The sequence below is a fragment of the Mustela putorius genome, unplaced genomic scaffold (genome assembly GCF_011764305.1).
Source record: "Mustela putorius furo isolate JIRA1106 unplaced genomic scaffold, ASM1176430v1.1 tig00003858_pilon_pilon_pilon, whole genome shotgun sequence".
In the NCBI taxonomy this organism is placed as follows: Eukaryota; Metazoa; Chordata; class Mammalia; order Carnivora; family Mustelidae; genus Mustela; species Mustela putorius.
The window spans coordinates 39457915-39479031 of record NW_025422010.1 but is presented as its reverse complement, the minus strand read 5'-3'; the positions used below and the strand labels follow the sequence as shown (position 1 = coordinate 39479031).

At 42.3% G+C, this 21117-nt stretch overlaps 1 protein-coding gene across 2 annotated transcripts in view; it reads left to right on the top strand.

Annotated features, from left to right (window-relative positions):
• Window positions 1-21117, top strand: part of EPG5 (ectopic P-granules autophagy protein 5 homolog) — a 105765-nt gene that overhangs the window by 34563 nt on the left and 50085 nt on the right. For both annotated transcript variants that reach the window (XM_045065584.1, XM_013055923.2), the window contains exons 14-24: window positions 4812-4976; window positions 6859-6978; window positions 7625-7884; window positions 11304-11444; window positions 12911-13055; window positions 13282-13479; window positions 13859-13969; window positions 15371-15493; window positions 16377-16543; window positions 17358-17579; window positions 19357-19480. In XM_045065584.1, coding sequence (XP_044921519.1) covers window positions 4812-4976; window positions 6859-6978; window positions 7625-7884; window positions 11304-11444; window positions 12911-13055; window positions 13282-13479; window positions 13859-13969; window positions 15371-15493; window positions 16377-16543; window positions 17358-17579; window positions 19357-19480 — 1776 coding nt within the window. The remainder of the gene's footprint in view (window positions 1-4811; window positions 4977-6858; window positions 6979-7624; window positions 7885-11303; window positions 11445-12910; window positions 13056-13281; window positions 13480-13858; window positions 13970-15370; window positions 15494-16376; window positions 16544-17357; window positions 17580-19356; window positions 19481-21117) is intronic.

Here is a 21117-nt window from a genome sequence, read left to right as displayed (position 1 = left end):
ATTTAGGTTGACTTCTGTCATTTGTCACAGCCCCTTTTGTAATCTTTGTCCATGTTAAAAACAGCTGTGTTGTGGTATAATTCATATGCCATACAATTAATCTGCTTAAAGCTTGTAAGCCAATGGCTTTTAGGATACTCACAGAGTTGTGCAGCCATCACCACTCTCAATTTTAGAACATTTTCATCACTTCAGAAAGAAACCACAAGGTCCTTAACTCTTACATTCTGTCTCTCCCTTCCTGGCAGCCCTAAGCCATCACTAATGTGCTTTTTGTCTCTAGATTTGACTCTTCTGGACATTTTATTTTATTTTATTTTATTTTTATTTTTAAAAAAGATTATTTATTTATTTATTCAACAGAGAGATAGAGAGGGAACACAAGCAGGGGGAGTGGGAGAGGGAGAAGCAGGCTTCCCACTGAGCAGAGAGCCCAAAGCAGGGCTTGATCCCAGGACCCTGGGATCATGACCTGAGCCAAAGACAGATGCTTACTGACTTAGCCACCCAGGCGCCTCTCTTCTGAACATATTATATAAACAGAGTTATATGATATGTGGTCTGTGACAGGCTGCTTTTACTTAGCGTAATGTTTTTCAGGTTCATCCGTGTTCTAGCATCACTCAGCGCTTTCTGCCTTTTGATGGCCAAATAATATTCCATTGTAGGCATGTGCCATTTTTAAAAACATGCACTTAATGAAGATCTTCATCATCATCTGTAGGCTGTAATGTGTGAGTTTTTCTAATGGCAGGGAGTCACGTATTATAACTTGAAGAGGAACATTTAAAGCACTTTTCTGTATGGTATTTGCAAAGGGCCCTTCTGTCTTGTAGTCACTGCATTATTCCTGTATGAAAGATGACTGATAACTGTCATTGCTTTATCACATTCAAAAGTGGGCAAATTCCAGTGAAAGACTGGTTCATGAGACACATTTTTTTCTAAATGAAGGATACATGACATACCATGCTTTCCTTGGAAGAGTACATGGTACTTTTTTTTACATTAAAAAATTTAAATGGTGGTAAATCATATGCAACATAAAATATACCATTTTAGCCCTTTTTAAGTTCAGAGACCTTATGTACATTCACATTGTTTTGCTGCCTACCGTCCCCATCATCCATCTGTAGAACTGTTTTCATCTTGCAAAACTGGAAGTCCGTACCAGTTAAACAGGAAGTCTCCTTTCCCTCCATCCTCCTCCCTCCAGTGCTGGCAGCCAACATTCTACTCTCTCTATGAGTTTGACTGGTCTGGGTACCTCAGATAAGTGAAACCATCCAGTATTTCTCCTTTTTGACTAGCTTACTTTATTTAACATCTTGTGGTCAGTGTTTATGCATGTCATAGCATGTGTCAGAATTTCCTTCCTTTTAAAGCCAGAATAATGTTCTCTTGTAAGTATGGACAACATTTTGTTTGTCTGTTCTTCTCTTGATGGGCACTCAGATTGCTTCTTCGTTTTGGCTGCTGTGAATAATGTTGCTACGAATAGGAGAATACAGCTCTCTCTTTGAGATCATGCTTTCCATTCTTTTGGGGATATGCCCAGAAGTAGAATTGCTGGAACATAGGGTAATTCTGTTTATCAGTTTTTGAGGCACCACCATACTGTTTTCCATGCGGTAGTAGTAGTTTTTAAGGAAAGCATTGTAGCCCACTGTGATATGCTTATGTTGAGATGAAAGGCTTTTTATGTGCAACATACAGGAGCATGTTTTTGGTTGTTCAGTTTTGAGTGATTATCTAATGGGATGAGTCCCAAAGAAATATACATGGGGGAGGTGTCAAAAGATTCTTCCTATTTGATTGAGCTCATTACTATTTTCTCTTAAGTGTTTTTCTGGTTTTGAGTACACTTAAATTTTAAATTCAGTCATAATACTTCAAGTAGTAAACTGTGCCCAGAGGTATATTTAACTGTAAAAATTGGGACCATTAGGTTTTTAGAGCACATCTTGTTAAAGATGCCTCTGCTCTCTGTTTATACCTGTAGTTTTGCGCTCTGTGAATTTGCTGACATTTTTGGAGGAACTTGTTCAAACCCTCTATACTTTTAGATGAGTAGGATAGCTTTGAAGATTTTTGTTGTCACCTTGGGATAATCAGGAATCAGATCTAGCCCCAGAGACTGAGAATGATCTCTGGGTTCTAAACTGTTCTAGTTTTCACATGTTGAACCATTACTGTTCCCTGGCATAAAAGCCACTGAATCATGGTGTATTATTCTTGATATATGTTGATAGATTCAGTTTGATATTATTTTTTTTTTGTTGAGGATTTTTACATGTATATTTATGAGGGTATTGATCTCTAGTTTTATTGTTATGTCTTCGTTAGGTTTTGATTTTAGGGTCATGTTCGCCTCATCATGTGAGTTGGGAAGCATTCCTTCTTCTTCTTTTAAGAGTTTTTAAAGATTGCTGTTTATTCTAACTTGACTGTTTGATGGAGTTAACAGTGAAATCATCTCGCCTTAGAGTTTTCTTTGTAGAAAACCCTTTGGTAACAATTTGCATTTCTTAAACACACAGAGCTGTTCAGATTTTTATTTTTCCTTAGTCAGTTTTGGTAGGTTATGTTTTTAAAGGCATTTTCCAATTTCATCTAACTAGTTGAATTTATTGGCATAGAGTTTTTGGTAATATTCCCTTGTTAACGTTTTAATGTCCCTAGGTCTTTCATGATAGTCACACTTTGATTCTTAGTGGACAGATACATGCTAAACCATAATTTTATCTAGCTGGGATAGATGTTTTTCTGGACAGATTTCATTGCTGTACTAACTGTTCTAGAACCATTATTTTGCCCTTTCTTTCAGATTCTCATGGGGTAAAGTAGGATTTTTCCATCTTTAAAATTATTATTTTACCATTTTATTGAGAATATTCAAGACCCTTATTAACAAGTCCTCATGAAAATTTAACAGTGAGTGCACACATGCACACAAAGGAAAGATTTCTTTTTTTTTTTTTTTTTTAAAGATTTTATTTATTTATTTGACAGAGAGAGATTACAAGTAGGCAGAGAGGCAGGCAGAGAGAGAGAGGAGGAAGCAGGCTCCCCGCTGAGCAGAGAGCCCGATGCGGGACTCGATCCCAGGACCCTGTGATCATGACCTGAGCCGAAGGCAGCGGCTTAACCCACTGAGCCACCCAGGCGCCCCAACACAAAGGAAAGATTTCTTTAAAATTGATTCTTTCTACTCTTCTTTCACATTTTGTTTTGCCTCTCATTGGGAGCAGTGCAGAAACCTGAAAAATACTAGTATGTATGTATGTTCTAGATCTGTGTTGTCTGATACAGTGGCCACTAGGTACGTGTTACTATAGAGTCCTTAAAAGATGGGTAGTTCAAATTGAGGTGTCCTATAAGTATAAACTGCTCACTAGGTTTCAAAGACTTCATATGACCAAAAGTATGTAACCTGTCTCAATAGTTTTGTGTAATGATTATATGTTGATAACGTACTGGGTGTATGGGATTAAATGAAATATATTATTAAAATTAATTTTACTTGTTTAACTCTTAAAAATGTAGCTGTTAGAAAAATTAAAATTACATATTGACTTGCATTATCTTCCATTGGCTAGCACTGTTCTAGACATTATAAAATGAATTTCTCTTCTGATCAGTCCCCCTTAAAGCAAACTATTGAGTGAACCCAGATTTATCTTAATTTGCACACATGGATATGTTGTTCACAAAGTTGATGCTATAGACTTTTTGTAAACAAGTTTTATAAACTTTTTATTACAGAATCTTTCAGATCTCTATAAAAGAGAGAATAGGGTAATGGATCCCTTTGTACCCATCATCCAGCTTCAACAGTTACCAACTCTTGGTCGATCTTATTTCCTCTTCACCTCCATTGAGTCCTTTCCCTCCTCCCCAGATTGCTTGGAAGCTAACAGAAATATCTTTTTAAATGTCACAGAAGAAATAATTATTTTTTTATAGTTGACATGCAATATTATATTCATTTCAGGTGTGCAACATCGTGACTTGACAGTTGCATACATTATGAGATGCTCGCCATACACTAAATGTAGTCACCATCTGTCATTATACGTTATACAAAGTGGTTATAATATCATTGAGCGTAATCCTTATCTGTAGTTCTCATCCCTGTGACTTATTTTATAACTGGAAGTTTGTACCTTTTTGCCCATCCCCTTACTCTCCTCCCCTCTGGCAACTACCAGTTTGTTCTCTGTATTTGAGTCTAGTTCTATTTTTTGTTTATTTAAATAATTATTTAATGTGCTAAATCTTCTTTTATTTATTTATTTATTTATTTATTTATTTGACAGAGAGAGATCACAAGTAGGCAGAGAGGCAGGCAGAGAGAGAGGAGGAAGCAGGCTCCCCGCTGAGCAGAGAGCCCGATGCGGGACTCGATCCCAGGACCCCGAGATCATGACCTGAGCCGAAGGCAGCGGCTTAACCCACTGAGCCACCCAGGCGCCCTCTTCTTATAAAATAAATCACTATTCCTCATTTATCATAGCTTTGAACTTGGTCTTGGTACTCTTATATCTTTTTCTTAAATGGAAATAAGCCAATTTATATATAATAAAAGATTAATGACCTTTACAAAGGGTAACAAAATGTGCTTTTGGTGTATTACTGGTTTTAATACTTACTTCATTTGGTTGTGCATGATGTCCATTTCATTTGTCTAAAAATCAAACAAAACCTCACTTTTGGAAAAAATTTTTTCAAGCAGTTTAATAATATAATATTAAAGTAACAGGATTGTTCTTAATTTTGATCTTAATTATGATCATTTTCTTTCAAATAAGGTTTCTTTATACTTGTTTAAAGAACTGCCTTTGTATCTCTGGAGACCATCTGCCTCTGAGATAGCGGTGATTCGGGATTGGTTATTGAATTATAACCTGACAATGGTGAAGAATAAATTGGCCTGCGTTATTTTAGAAGGACTGAATTGGGGATTTGGTGAACAGGTATGTATTAAAACCATCCTCTAGAGACTGGAGGTTCTATACACATCGGTTTTAAGAAAACATTTTCTCAAAATGTAAACATTTTCAATTATCATTTGCAAGGTCTGCAAATTCTGTTAGCTGTGTCAGAGTTTAGGGTCTTTTCTTTAATTCTGTTTTGCAGAGTGACCATCCCTTAAATGAAGATAAATTGTTCCATGGTGAAAATTCTTAACTTTTTCCTTAGACCATTTGTATCTGTTGTGTTCTCTCTAGCTGTTTACTGAAGTTCCTCCTACTTTCCTCTCCTGCGTTTTGTCTCACATGTCACTGCCACATTTGTTCCCTGAAATACTGTGCATTGGTTAAGAACCTGCACTCACAGCCAGCCTGCATGCCTGGGTTCCGTTCCCAGCTCTGCCACCTCCTGCCTACGTGACCCTGAATGCATCCTGAACTCTCAGGGCTTCAGCTGGTCATCCGTCAGCATTGATAAGAGCATGCTTACCTTGTAGGGTGGTTGTAAGCATTCAGCAAGTTAGGACAAGCAGAACATTTAGGACAATTCTTGGTGCACATTAAGTACTCAGCAGTGGTAGTTTTTGTTAATAATAGTTTATTAATAGCTTTATTAATAATAGTTTATTATTATTCAGAGTTTGCTACCTATCATATTTATCATATGTCTCCAAAGATGCCATGTCAATGATTTTAATTATGAAAACTTGCCTTCCTCTTTACCCTAGACCTTACTAGTTAGCTCCTAGAGCAGAATGTTTCGATGTGATACAGGGAAAATCGAAGAGAACTCAGCCCTCTCTGCCTGCCAGCTTTTGTTCTGAGCAAATCATTTAGTCCTCATAGCCGTCTTGTGAGGTTTGCATGAACTTGACCCTTCTTGTACAGACGAGAAAACGGGAGCCAGGCAGCTCTTTTCCCTGGGTGTTCCTAGCTACCTGGGTCTGCCCCTGGGTCTGTTTGGAGCTTCTCCTACTCCAATGCTGGTGGGTGAGCACTATAGGGGGTTGTCTTCCATTTTTACGTTTTGTGATTTGTGAGTAGACCTCCCCCTGCCCCCAGGCCTTCCTCTTCCACCAGGCTGTGTGAAGACCTCCCTGTGAGAGTCTCTGTGATCCTTTGTTAGTTAGAAAAGTCATCTTCCATTAAAGGATTAAGAAATGTATTTCTTCAGGTTGCAAGGAAGGTTGGATGGGAAATTGGATAGGCAAATTTAAGCTTCTGAAGGAATATTTTATCTGTGTTATTGAGTATCCTTTTTTTTTTTTAAGATTTATTTATTATTTATTTATTTAGAGAACGCACCCGTGTGTGTGTAATGGGGGGGAAGCGCGGGGTGCAGATGGGGCAGAGGGAGAGGGAGAGAGAAACTCAAGCAGAGACCCTGAGATCATGACTTGAGCTGAAATCAAGACACTTAAGTGACTAAGCCCACCCAGGTGCCCCTGTGTTGTTGAGCATCTTACATATTTTCCACTGATGATAGAATAATGAAAAGAAGTATAGACTTAATTTATTAAATATTTTCCTATTTAATAATAATTGAAAAATTTTCCAGTTTGTGGCAATGCCTTTAAACTTGTAACCCAAAGACTTTATAGAGCTGCTAGAGTGGGGAGAGGGGAGTTACATTCAAAGATATGTTTGATACCTGGGGTCCGAGATGAGTCAGTTTCAAACCTATGTAAGTGCAGTATAATGGTTCTTTAAGATTTCAGTGTCTTTTCCTATTGTCATAACTTAATTGTTAGGGGATGTAATTTTTGGAAAGCTCAAGTTCTATATCCAAGATTCTTCTTTACTACTTTTCTTAGTCGTTTTGTTCAAGGGTATGTTAAAGAAAAAATCAAGATGGCATGTTTGTGATTATTTTTCTCCTTCAAAGGGTACCCTTCATTTGGATCGAGCAGTCCATGCTGAAGTGGCTTTAATGATTCTCGAAGCATACCAGAAATACCTTGCACAGAAGCCGTATGCTGGGCTTCTTTCTGAAAGTATGAAGCAGGTATTTCCTTTTCTTATATATGGAGAACATCTTTATTTGTAAGTGGCCTGGGTGGATATAGTTACAATGTTTACCCTTAGATTGCCTAAGAACATCTGGCAGTTTAAGAGATTGAAATTGAATTCTGTGGTTGGATAAAGATTTTCCTTTGAGAAGTAGCCTACATATGACCATTTTAGTATTGTGGAGATCCACGTGAGCTATAGCTGGCAGGTACTGGCTCAGGGGAATGGACTGTTCAGTCAGGAACTTTGCAAACCAGGTTGTTAACCTATTGATATCTTGAAACTGACCATGGTGGGAGTTTTTATAGGACCAAAATTGACAAACCCTGTAAAGGATCTCCCAGGCTCCAGCTGGTTGTTAAAACTTACTTATCATCACAGCATTTGTTGTGTACCAACTTTCGAATTATTACTCCTTTGCTTGCACTGACTCAGATCAGGTTCACAAAGTGACTAGCAAGTGAGCGGAAGTGGTCAGTTGTGAGAAATTGCTTTAATTGAGTGCTGCAAACACTGAGTACTGGTAAGTAGTATGTCCTCTCTTTTGAGGACGTTGTTGATCACAGAAGGAAATGGGTGGGGGAGCTTACTGATTTAATTTGTATGTGACTAATGTGGTTTAAAATAAATAATTGTTTTAGGTTTCATATTTGGCCAGTATTGTTCGATATGGAGAGACACCTGAGACCTCATTTAACCAGTGGGCCTGGAACTTGATCCTGAGGTTAAAACTGCACAAAAATGACTATGGAATACAGCAGAATTGTCCAACTGTTCCCTTCTCCAGCACTGTGCCTGACATGACAGAGTCACCCACGTTTCATCCTCTCTTGAAAGCTGTTAAGGCGGGCATGCCCATTGGCTGTTATCTTGCCTTAGCTATGACCGCTGTGGGCCACAGGTACAGTGTGGGCTGAACCCCTAGGGTTGCTGAACCTTAGTCAATGATTCTAGATCTCATTTTGCACATCCCAAGGTCTGAGACCTCCATCAAACCTATCCAAGGGTGATGAGGACCAAATTATAAGCCTTATTAATGGCTTCTCCAGGGGAAATGCTGCCCAAATTCATATAAGACATAATTGTACCAGAGAGTCACCTCATAGAGTGTGGAGAGGGTATGCCTGTCCACAAGAGTGGACAGCAGTAGGTGTCATGTCAGCAGTAGGTGTTTTCCTTGGAATAGAGAGCACATAAAAATAATTGGCTATCCATACTGCATTTTGTTTAAAGTGATGGCAGCCCAGCTTCTCTGCTATAAGCCTAAACCGGCCCAGGGAAAGGAAATTTCCTGATCACGTCTCATGCCTCTCTGGCATGAGTCCAGAGTTGTCTCTGTTTCTTCCACTGGAGCATTTGCGGCACTGTGTTGTAGTTGTTCAGTCTTCCCGGGATCGTCCGTGAGGTCCTAACCTCACGAATCATGTTTATCTTGTGTTACCATTTCATTCCTACTACTGATGATGGCTGTAGCTGGTGCCGTAAGTAGCTGGTGCAGAGAGTAAGTGAATGAGTTCTTAATTGGTTAAAAATCCTTTTATTTATTTTTTTTAAAGATCATTTTCCTACGGTGTATTAATTTTTTCTAGCCTACCTGTTTTTCTAAAATCTCTTTCACCTCCACACTTTCTGGTTCACACATTTTAGGCTCACTGTGATATCTCATTAGCATTCCAATTTCAACATCTTGTTTCACATTACATATATTTTTGGTGAGTTGCCGGCTGTCCTATCAGTTGTTTGTGCTCTGAAGTGGGAGAGATTTGGAATTGGTAGTTAGCTGCCTTCAGGCTGCTGGCAGTTCAGTGGAGCTGGCGGACAGAAAGCAATTGGCGCTGAGGATGTGACCGTGGGCCAGCTGAGGTTGGTAGAGCGATGCTCCACCACCCTAGCTGCTCTTTACAGTGCTGTCTGGAGTGATTCTAAAGCTACCTGGATGGGGAAGAGGGTGAGAATCAAAATCTCATTGGCCTGGGGGCCAGATTATTCTAAGGTCCAGCCTGGATTGGGAAGGAATTTCAAGGAAGGAGAGATCATGAGTGCAGGATACCTACATGGAGGAGCTAAGCTTTGGAGAGGAGTCTTAAGTAGAGAAGGCATCCGAGGCTGGGGGCAGAGTGGTGACGCTCACCCACTCCAGGTGACCAGTGCCCCCGATGTGGAAGATTCAGCCACGGGCCTTGCCCCGCCCCCTCACTCCCCGCAGCACCTGTGCACTCCGAGCCCCACCCTTACTGTACCGCAGTGAGGCCGTGTCTCTCGCTCCCCTCGTGCACTCCATGCTCCTTGAGGGCAGGGCATTGTCTTGTCATCTGCGGATCTCCGCAGCTTGGAGTAGGAGGTGCTTGGCTGCACGAACTTGGGGGGGAGCAGTGGGTGTCTGAGTGAGGAGGAGGGAGGTGCGGGGTGACCCCCTGACTGAAGCCCATGCTTCACTTTAGGGAGCGGAGGTGACCAGGTGGGTGAGGATGGCCCAGCTGTGATGGACAGATGTGAAAGTCCGGTGGAAGAGGGTAGAACTGATCCACTGGGATGAGGAGAGATGTTACACAGGTGCTTTGGAAGGCACTCTGCATTTTTCCAGTAACTGTAGTGTCAATTGCTAGGTCCAGTTTCCGGTATCTCAGGTTCCTTGTCTCTAAAACGGGAGTCATGACAGTACTAGACTTGATGAGCCTTGAGTGAGCGGTAATAAATGTGGATTCTGAGTGTAGCGCTCTGACCTTAATCTTTCATGATTTCTCTCATATCTTGTATTCCTTCTGGGACCGCCATCTCCTTGTTCGCTGATGCTACCGTGGGTCTATTTGCTTGGTGCTGATTACTGAATCCCTAATGGGAGTGAAGATGAGAATAAAGTGTTTCTCTTTGGGCTGCCATGGTAGTCAGGGATGTATATATACTAGAACTAGCTTGAAACAATCTCACGAATGTGCTTGGGATTGGGGACGGAGTGTGCAGGGATGTGAGTTGTGCATGAATATGGTATCATGTAGTACAGAGAACAATAGGCAGAGAAATCACCCAGAATCTTTCTCACCCTAACGAAACATTGTTTTTTTTCTGTTGGTTTTTAACCCAGTATTTCTTCCTTTGATGTTTTTTAGAGTTATAATGTATGCATAATTTTGTATATCCTTTGTTTCTCATTCTGATATTACAGACATTTTCCTGTGGCATAATCTTTGTGCTGTTACTTTTATTTTTTGAGAGGACTTTTTACCTTAGAATTAAGGCAGTATAATCAAACTATAGAAGTAGGAAGATGGGAGAAAGAGCCACTTACTTCTGCTTCTCCAGCACAATGACCATTTTGGCGTGACACCATCCCTGTGTTTTTTTCCTTCTATATGATTCTTTATTAGTTGTTGTTCACCCCCCTGCCCCCAAGCATCAGTATAGTAGAATTTTTCCATGTTACCCTTGGATATCATATGCATTCTTTTTGAAGATTTTATTTATTTTATTTTTTAGATAGAAAGAGAGGGAGAGAGTGCCAGTGTGGGGGAGGAACAAAGGCGGGGGGAAAGAATCTTAAATTGTGCTGAGCACGGAATCCCATTTGGGGCTCGATCTCACTCTGAGATCGTGACCTGAGCTGAAACCAAGAGTCAGATGCTTAACCAACTAAGCCACCCAGGTGCCCCTTGTATGCATTATTTTTATGTGATGTAATAATATTTGCATTGAATGGATTTTTCCAAAATTCACATAATCATTTCTGCCTCTTGAGTTTGTGTTTTTAAATTTTGAAAAGTGCATCTTTACGTGACTCATCTGTCATATTTTTCTCCACCTTTGAGATTATTTCTTAAAGATAGGTTTTCTGAAGTGAGTCAAAGAATAGATAAATTTTTATGCAAATTAGTTTCAGAAGAATTTTGCCAGCTTATACTAACAGAGTGAACTCACTTCTAAATCTTCCCTTTGCTCTCATACCTTGTGGAAATATGCAGACAGTGAGAGCCCCATGGCTCTTAGAAGAAACACCATTTGGGAAGTAAAATTAGGTAGTGGCCAGTGCTCTGGATTGGAAATTTGCAAACCTGGGTTCTCATTTTGGCCTTGCACTAGGAAATTATGTGAATTTGGGCATTTCGCTATTCTCATCTATAAAGTAAAAATACAGATGAACTGTTTAATTCCTTTGTACTTCCCGAGTCCCAGTGCTGGTATTTCTGTGTGAAGTTTGGCTACGCGCAACATGTGTTGGAGACCTGAGATCATCTTGGGTGGCAAGTGGGCTGATGGTCCATTGGAAGAAAAGCATTTCCTGAACTGGCAACCTTGACTGCTCATTGCCTTTGTCTCTTTCCATAGCATCGAGAAGTTCTGTGCAGAAGGCATCTCACTGTTGGGAATTCTGGTCCATTCGAGGCATTTGAGAACAGTGGTTCATGTCCTGGATAAGATCCTGCCTTTGTTCTACCCTTGCCAGTATTACCTTCTGAAGAACGAGCAGTGAGTAGAGGGAGGACCGACGACTGTGTTTTCAAGTAAAGTAGGGAATGATGTGATTTGGTAGTGTATTTTTTATTTAAGAGGCAGAAAACTTCCTGCCCAGTTTAGAATGCAGGTTGATGAACAGTAACTCTTAATAATGACTGAGTTGATGAACAGTGACTCTTAGTAATGATTCCAGTTTATTTTCAAGAGATATTTCCCTTTCTTACTTAATTTTAGATTGCTTGTAGCTTATTAGTATTTGACAAAGCGGTTGTTTCCATGAAACCTGCTGACATTGAGCAGCAAATGGCTTTGCCATTGTAACAGTAGTGAAACACATTGCTTTTCATTGTCTGCAGTATTACAGACAGATGAGATACATAGGAAGGTTCTCATCACACGAGGCATTGATAATCTTGTGGAGAAAACAAGACTTTTGAGGTAATTACAAAGTCATGAAGCAAGACCATGCTGTGTGTATAGGTTGCATTTGCATATGGGTAAAAGTATATGGGATTTATAGTAAAAGAAATAGCTGTTTGGGGAGGGAGGGAATTAAGGATAGGGTATTAATCAAGATTCTTAATTGAACATGATAAAAATCCAGTGCACACTGGTTTCACCAAGAAGGGCGTATATTGGCTCATGTAATTGGGAAAAAAGCTCATGATAATATCAGGTGATTTTATTCTAAAGTGGTAGTTCTCAGCCAGGGGTGATTTTGACCTTCAGAGGACATTTGGTAATGTCTAGAGATGATTTTGGTTGTCACATCCTGGTCGGGGGTGGAGTAGGAGGCAGTAGGTGGTTGAGCAAGGGGATGGTTGAGGGGAAGGGATGGAGGCTTAGTGGGTTAGATATATTTTAGATGGCAGGGAGGGGTCAGGAAGTGTCCTTTGGGAAAAGGACATCCTAAATGAGATGCGCGGGGAATGAGTAGGAGTTTGCCAGGTTGGGTGTTGGGGAGTGTTTCAGGGAGAAAACCCAGACAAAACAGAGGAGAGAGGAGGGAGTCGGTACATCCAGGGAACTGAGGGCACTTCCTGACTAATTGTGGTGGGACACCCCCGACATGTGCCCTTATACCAACCACCTTGTATGAAGGTGACACCCAGTACCAGATTGTGATGATTTCCTAAACATCTCAGCTTTTGTGAGGGTAGAGAGTGGGGAGGGGATAAAGGGACCCTTGGGATGTTGTTCCTCTGATGCTCTTTAATTTGTGCATGTTTGTATGTCTTGGATCTATGTGTTCACTGTACTTCTGCAGGTAGATAGAATTCCTTTTAACCCACCTTAAATTTGAAAACTTCATTCTTCTGAAATTCTCGAAGATTTATTGAAATCCCTAAGTAGAACTTTGATCTGGGATCAGTTTTAATATTTTAATATTTTTCTGTTTCCTCATAAGTAATTAGCTACTGGAAACTTTATTGACTTCTGATTAGAAGGTCAAATGTGTTGTCCTTCATTCCTGGCAGGTTCCTGTCACACCTCCTCCTGTTCCTGCACTTGGACAGTGGTGTCCCTCAGGGTGTCACACAGCAGGTCACCCACAAGGTGGCACAGCACCTGACGGGAGCCAGCCATGGGGACAATGTGAAGCTTCTCAACAGCATGATCCAGGTCAGGCCCCTAGGAAGCTCCCACATCTACGCTGGCCCATCTTCCCCGTCAGGCACCCTGCTGTTAGCACATCTGAGTGTTGGTCATTTCAAAGCACTTGGCACAGTGTTTTTGGTCAAGAACATCAGCAGATTTGGGCTTTGCAGTGGAAGTAGTTATTTTGTTGGTGTCTTAAAAATGGGAGACTGACTCTTACCTCCACATGACCTAAGCCCTTTCTCCATAGGCCCACATATCCGTAAGCACCCAGCCCAATGAAGTGGGCCCTGTTGCCGTGTTGGAGTTCTGGGTCCAGGCTCTAATAAGCCAGCATCTTTGGTACCGAGAGCAAGCCATTCTCTTCCTCATGGACCACTTGTGTAAAACAGCTTTTGAGCTGATGCAGGAAGACTGTGTACAGAAATTACTTTACCAGCAACATAAGGTAAACCTGTTAGAGAATTTTTCTTTCAATCCTTGGCTAGATAATGGCCTTCTCAGAACATTCCCCAAATGCATCGTTCCCAGTACTACTCTGGGGCCAGTGCCTTTTTAAAGCTTGTTCTTGATGGTGCCTTATCTTGGGAACCATAGTCCCTGCTAATGTAGACTCCAGAGAAGCCAAAGGAAAAGACCCCCCAGGAGGAGCCTTGCTCCTTGCATTTGGCTGTAACACGCTTCCTGCGACTCTCATTGCTGAGGGACTAATTAGTGAAATCCATGTCTTACCAGAACCTACCATTGTAAGAGGCTAATTGCTGATATTCTCGGTAAGGTTTTTTAAAAAACTTTTCTCTTTGCTGCATATCCTGTCCCATGTGTAGAATGCTTTGGGTTACCACTGTGATCGGAGTCTGCTCTCTTCTTTGGTGAGCTGGATCGTAGCTGGCAACATCACTCCTTCTTTTGTGGAGGGCTTGGCCACGCCCACTCAGGTAGGAAAGCCCTTGTGGTCCCTTGGTGATCTTTGCAAACTTTTAATGTTGTTATCATCTTTGTTGATGTAGTGCTACTAACTTAAAGTAGCGCTCCTTTAGTACTTACAGTGTTGCAGAACCCTCCCAGTGGCCTCTGCTGAGGTGGTGCGGTTGCTCTTCTGTTTCATGGAGGAGTTAACCGAGGTTTGGTGGGGCCAGGTGGCTGGCTCAGGATCATACAGCTCGTGGTCAGGCCTGGTCTGCCCAACTGCAGAGCCTGCCAGCAGCATGGTTAAGAGTGGACACTGGGGCTGCCTGGGTGGCTCAGTCGGTTAAGCATCTGCCTTCGGCTCAGGTCATCATCTCAGGGTCCTGGGATCCAGCTCCACATCGGGCTCCCAGCTCAGCAGGGAGCCTGCTTCTGCCTCTCCCCCTGCCTGTGCTGTCTCTCTCTCTGTCTCCAGTGAATTAAAAAAAAAACACAAAACCCACACAAAACGGACACTGGAGCCAGATGACCTGGGGCTCAGTCTGCTCTTTGTCTGCCCTGTGCCTCAGAAGCTTGCATACCTCTCTGTCCTCAGTTTCCTCCGCTGGGGAACGGGAATAATGACTGCACCTGCATGTAACGCACTCAGACGTGTGCTTAGTCCAGCCCCACTGCACGGACTCGGTGTTGGCTGCTGTTGCCATTGTGAGCAGCGGCAGCAGCTTTTTCTTCATTATTACCCCTGTCTGACTCTGTGTGTCCGATTATGTCCCCGATTGATCACTTCCACCACTAGTGACATCCTTCAGCCTCCTGTCGGTCTGGCCTCCTGCTCCTCCTTGTACCTCTTGTGATCAGCTGCAACACCCTCCTTGCTGTTGCCCACCCATGTCCCTAGTTTCCGCTGCTCTGCCTCTGCCTCACCTGGTCTTCTTGCCAGGCCTGCCTTCACCTCCGTTCCCCGTGCAGAGCCGTCTCTGGTGTGTTCGCCTCTGTGATCCGCGCTCCTTCTGCCAGCTTCCCATAGCCACTGACTCCTGATTCTGTGCTCACCACCTCTCACTTCGCGTTATAGTTACTTACGCATTAGTTTCAGCTCCTCAGAGAGGTGGAAAACTTCTGGAGGGCAGAGCTTAGATTGTCTCTCTTTCCTGTCCCTCATAAAATAAATAATTATTGTGTGAACAAACATCTTCTTTTACTGAAGGAGCATTTCTGAAGGAATTTAGCATTTTTCAATGATTTGTTTTTTCTAAGTTTGTATCTGCGACAAGAACAGTGATAGGTGTAAGAACTCTACTAATTTGGGGAACCATAAATATTTGTTGATTGAGATACCTGGTAGAAGAGATGTGCATTTGTAGAATATCGGGATGATTTGGTCTGAGCGAGCTGCTCATTCCGCTCACCCTTACCTGCTGTCCTTGTAGGTTTGGTTCGCCTGGACAGTGCTGAATGTGGAATCCATCTTTGAAGAAGACTCCCAGCTCCGAAGAGTTGTCGAAGGGGAATTGGTCATAAACTCTGCTTTTACCCCTGACCAAGCTCTGAAGGTGCAAAAGGCTGATGTGCATTTGAGTGGGGAGAAGGTGGTTTATTGATGGATTCATCTAATAGCTTTTGAACTTGGGGTGTTTCCTTTTGTTGTAAATGTTTGGCAAGTACAACATCCAAACCAGTTCTTAAAACTGTATAATTGAAGCTTATTCTTCCTTTCCAAGCTTTATTTAGCATAACATGTCACCACCTAATGATTGAAGTCTGTGTTCACGCATGAGTGCAGGGGTTTACCCTCATTTTAAAACCGTTTCCCATGTGAGTCCCCTGAAGAGCTTGTTAAAAATCAGATTCCTGGACCCTGGCTTTTGAAATTCTGAGTTTTGAAGTCTGGAGCGGGACCAGGAATTTGTTTTAAAAACTCCCTAACTGATCCTTAAGCTCACTGAAGGGAGAAAAAGACTGGGATGAGGCTTTAGAATGAAAGACCTGTGTTAGGGTCTCCTAATAGAGACTTGGCTTTTGGGTTTCAGATCCTGTCATGGAGTTTATAATTCTTGAAAGTTCTTTTCAAATCTAAGTTTTCAAGAATTTGATAATGTTTGACAGTAAAATTGACTTGATTTTCCTGTCATTCTGCTTCCTGGCACTATGGTGTTTTGTGCACAAAGGCTTGGAAAGGCATGGAAATGAGGTAAAATGTGTAAGACATATTCCAGTCTGGGAGGTCTGTGAAATGTTTTGACAAAAAAAAACTGCCCCACACATTTTGCTATCAAGGAGGTTAAAGTATCAGCTAGTGAGTTGGAAATAGGACTTTTTTTTCCTCACTGAATTGAAAACAAAATGTTCAGGGTTTTATTTGGATCATTTAGAAAGAGCAGACTATCTGGAACTGTGACCATGTTATGGGTGCTCAAAGCCCCTCTTCTTTTGTAGAAGGCCCAGGCCCAGCTGAAGCTTCCCATCGTCCCGTCCCTCCAGAGGCTGCTGATTTATCGTTGGGCCCACCAGGCCCTTGTCACGCCTTCTGATCACCCTCTTCTGCCTCTCATTTGGCAGAAGTTCTTCCTCCTGTATCTTCATCGCCCAGGACCGCAATATGGGTATGGTACCCAGTGTAGTTGTGTCTGTGAACCTGTTCTTGACTCTGTAGTCTGCTCTCATGCTCATTGTGGCCTGTGAGTTAGAACCATCCTCCAACCTCTGGCTAGGAGTCTGCCTCTCTTCCTGGTTCACATTTATGAGACTAGACAGTTTGTGAGTTTAGGGTATCTTGTGGCAGCTCCCCGGGTAAAGGCAGCGCCTGGAGCTGGGCACGGTATAGCAGAGAGCTCCCGGAGCTCAAAGGGAGTGAAACTGTCCGAAGCAGGCTGCTCGTGTGACTGTTGTGGGGGCCGTCCATGCAGACCTGTGAAGGGCAGAAGCAGGTGTGGACAAAGGCTGGGCAGTGCCCGGCAGCTCTTGGTTCTGTGCCTGGGGGTGTCTAACATTTCCCCTGAGTATGAAGAGACTCTGGCCAGCTGGACCTGTCCACTGTTCCTGACTGTGTTCTCTGGCTTCAACTCAGTTCCTAGCTCACCCTTAGTCCCTTACCTCAGTCCTTCAGAATGTACAGATACTGGTTCTTAGGCTCTTCTGTTTTCTGCCAGCTTGCAAGTTCTTCTAGAACACTGTCTTTATTCTCTACCACTAAGTGGTGATTGTTTCTTAAATTTGGGTAGCATTTCATTCTTTTTAAAACTGCTTTCATATGCACCATGCTTGTGGGAGCCTCATACGAACCACTGAGGTAGAAATAACAGATATTGATTTAATGTGGTATATTGCTAGCCACTGAATTGTCAATTGATTGCAATTGTGTGCCACATGGAAAGAGCATCTTGGGTTGATCTTGTGATGTGTGCTTGTATTTTTAAGGTTACCTATAGATGGTTGTATTGGAAGAAGGTTTTTTCAAAGTCCTGCTCATATCAATTTATTGAAAGAAATGAAGAGGCGCCTGACGGAGGTGGCTGACTTCCACCATGCTGCGAGCAAGGCACTCCGCGTCCCAGCAGAGGGCAGTGAAGGGCCATCTGCCAGCCAGGCGGGGACCCCGGGTTACCTGACTTCGCCGGAGCTGCACACGGAGCTTGTGAGGTGGGCCGTGGTTATTGAGCCATCTCTGCTGTCGCTGGCAGCATCGGGAACACTGTTGGAGCAGCTGTTTGTGCGACAGCCTGCCAGATGTCATTCTCTCAACCCTGTTGGATTTTATAAAGAGGGAGGTTTGCACTGGGTTTGCATGGGGTAATGCTTCTTTTCTGTGTTCCTCATGAGAAGGGAATCGGCACTTTGGATACAGCTCTGTCAAGTGCCTGGAGTCTGAATGGAAGGTCTTAAACCAGAGGGCTGATGTCCTCTTCTTTCTCTCTATGTAATAACAGAAACCAGAGCAGTCGGTCACAGGAGGTGAACATTTAGTAAAGCCTGCCAGGACAGTTCTCAAAAGGAAATTCATAAGGAAGGCAGGGTTCTTTAAGCGAAGTTCATATAGCTCTTGGAATCTGCCTGAGGTAGGGTAGCAATCACCCAAAACTGCTTCTAAAATCAGGCACAATGTAGGTAGCCCCCAAAGATTAAGAACTCTGAAGTAAGTGTGGTCCCTTTGACACAGGTCCTTTACTTTTCATTTATGCTTGCCATAAACCAGGTATTAGTCTTCTAAATAAGACTTAATAAAATGGCTTCTAATCATTAGCCCTGGATGCCAAATGTCTTGGTGAGGAAACCGGGGTTTTGATCCAGTGCTGAGGCTTCAGGCTTTCCTGACCTGAAAGCCCTTCAGGCTATCTTTCTACCTCCGGGGTGATTTCCCCCCTTACCTTGCTTGCTTAAAGGAGAACCTACTTTTAGCCAGGTTTAAGCAGTGGGGAGGCTCAATCTTTGAACATTTAGATCAACCAAGAAAGTTTGATGTGTGGTTCTGCCTCTTGTAAACCCCCCTTCCTTTGACATATTGGTAAAGTAGCCATCTAAGTGAGCCAGAAGCTGGAAGAGAACCCTGTGCTGGCCTCCTCCTTGTGAGAACCTCAGGGTCCTGTCCGTCTTCCTACACGGGCTGCCCTGGAGGTAAGGGAGGTGGTTTTCCATGTTACTGAGCAGAGCCAAGCCATGCACCTCCCAGACCCCACCCTGCAGCTTGTGTGCCAGACTCCTCTAGCCTCGCCTTGCTGCAAATGGGTGCCTAAAATACTGGTGATCTTAGCTAAATGGACTGTGTTCCTTGCAGAAACAAAGCAAATAAAGGAAACATCATTAAATTTTTACAAAAGTTTTTCCTGGAAAATGGAGGTTTTTTTTCTCTTTTTTTAGCCAGGCTTTGTTTTATTCCTTGTTAATGGGAACAAGGTGTACACATGTTTTTGAGTTCTGTTTGTGATTTCTTGAAGCAGGAGGGCGTCATTGAGCCTAAAGCTGGCAGGTTCTTCCATTGCAGAAGTTTAAGATGGCTTTTAATGTTTTCTCTGAAAGACAGACAGCGTGTTTTTTGGAATGGTATTTAAATTTTCCAACCACTGAGGCTCACTGTGACTGGATTGCCAAGATGGAAAAATTCCAATTTCAGATCCTAGATCTGTGTTAAAATACCTCCTCTGGTTATTTTTTTCTCTATGGTATATTTATATAGACGTTAATAAAAGAGTTCATAGAGCTCTTTCCTCACAGCCTTGTTGTAGCAATTTCTGCATCATATTGTAAGGATTTGTGACCTTCCTCCCCTTCTGGCCCATGCTTGCGGTGGTGGTTGGAAACATTTTTGGTATTACGTGCTTGTTACTTTTATGTAGTAGTGACAGTGTTCCTAGAGATGTAAGAAACTTCATTTGTTTGCATGTCTTTTTGTATTTTATATAATTCTGTCTTTTTCTTTCAGGCTCTTCAATGTGTATATTTTGTGGCTGGAAGATGAGAATTTTCAAAAAGGAGATACCTATATCCCTTCTCTACCAAAGCATTACGATATTCACAGGCTAGCCAAAGTGATGCAGAATCAGCAGGTAATACTACGGCAGTGTCTCTTTGAGTATACCTGACTGTGATCGAATAGGTCACAATCTAACGTTAAAACCACTTACTGATATGGAAGTGGGGCCACAGGCATGTTCAAAAGGTGTAGCTGGGGTATAAACCCTGAGGAGGGCAGAGGGTACCAGACAGGTGAACGGTGGTCAGATTTCCAAAGGCCATATATCTGCCTTTTTAAAGAATTTGGATATAGTTCTGAAGTGTTTGTTTGAAGAGGCCCTGAAATGGCACGAGTGATTAGATAAATGGATGAATTTAAAGTACGTTGAAGGGCGCCTGGGTGGCTCAGTGGGTTAAAGCCTCTGCCTTTGGCTCAGGTCATGATCCCAGGGTCCTGGGATCGAGCCCCGCATCGGGCTCTCTGCTCAGCAGGGAGCCTGCTTCCTCCTCTCTCTCTGCTTGCCTCTCTGCCTACTTGTGATCTCTGTCTGTCAAATAAATAAATAAAATATTAAAAAAAAAATAAAGTACGTTGAAGAAGAATCAGTAAGATCAAGAGGATTTTCAGATAAAATACACAGGTGGGATTGATCGATACATGAGGACACCCAGATTTCTAGCTTGGGCAGCTAGAGATGCTGTTAACAGAGATCCAGAATACTGGAAGAGGAGGTGCTAGAGGTCGTTCAAGGAGAATGCTCTGTCCAGGATTTGGTAGGGAGGGGTTATGTAGATCTAGAATTCAGAAATGGGGCAGTGTAGGGAATGTGGCTGTGATGGTAGTAGAGCATTTAGACTGAGAAGAGGACTGAACGAAGCCAGAGAACCCTGAGAAGTAACGACATTTAGGGCATAGAGAAATAAGGCTGAGAATACAGGACCGGAGAAACAGGAAAAATAAATGGGCAGTCATGGTGCCCTGAAATTCTTTGAGTCAATTCCGTCTTTATCTCTTCTTTATCCTTCACATGCCAAAGCCTTAACCTAAGAATTAGTGTGTAGTTCTGGTCAGTGGTTTTAAAAGTTAATCATAGCTCCTTGGCTCTCTGGAATTTATCTTGGTTCCCCTTTATCGAGAGAATTTATAGTTTTCTTTCTTTCTTTCTTTCTTTTTTTTTTGTAAGTCTTTGCTATTTGATTTTTTAGCTCCACTTTTTGATCTGTAGTTCACAGGTAGAGTTGTTCTGTGTTATTGTGGTTTCTGAGACATCTCTGCTTGCCCGCTGCTAATTCTTAGTATTCTTAGTTATTATACCCTGTCGGCAGTTATTTAGCATAGAGGCAGACAAGGTGACATTAGTGACCCCACTTGAAAAAGGTGTGTATACACAGTAGGGGGAATGGTACAGTACTACAGTACCCCCCAACGGTTGTTTGGGGCTTCTAGGATTCAGGCTTGTGATCAGTATGACTTGGGAGTTTCTCCTTGGAGTCTGGAATGCCTTGTGTCATGGTGTGGACATGGTTTAGGACTTCATGGCAGTGTGCTCATTGAGAAACCAGAGACATTTGTAGGGTTAGAGGAATCATCTAAACAGTTAAAATCAGAAAAAAAAATTGTTTACAAAATGATAGTCCGTGTCTGATCACCCGTTACTACTATTTGCTATAGTTTTTGATGATCACGGAGAGCTGGCATTTCTTCTAATTAGAGACTGTCTCCCTTTCT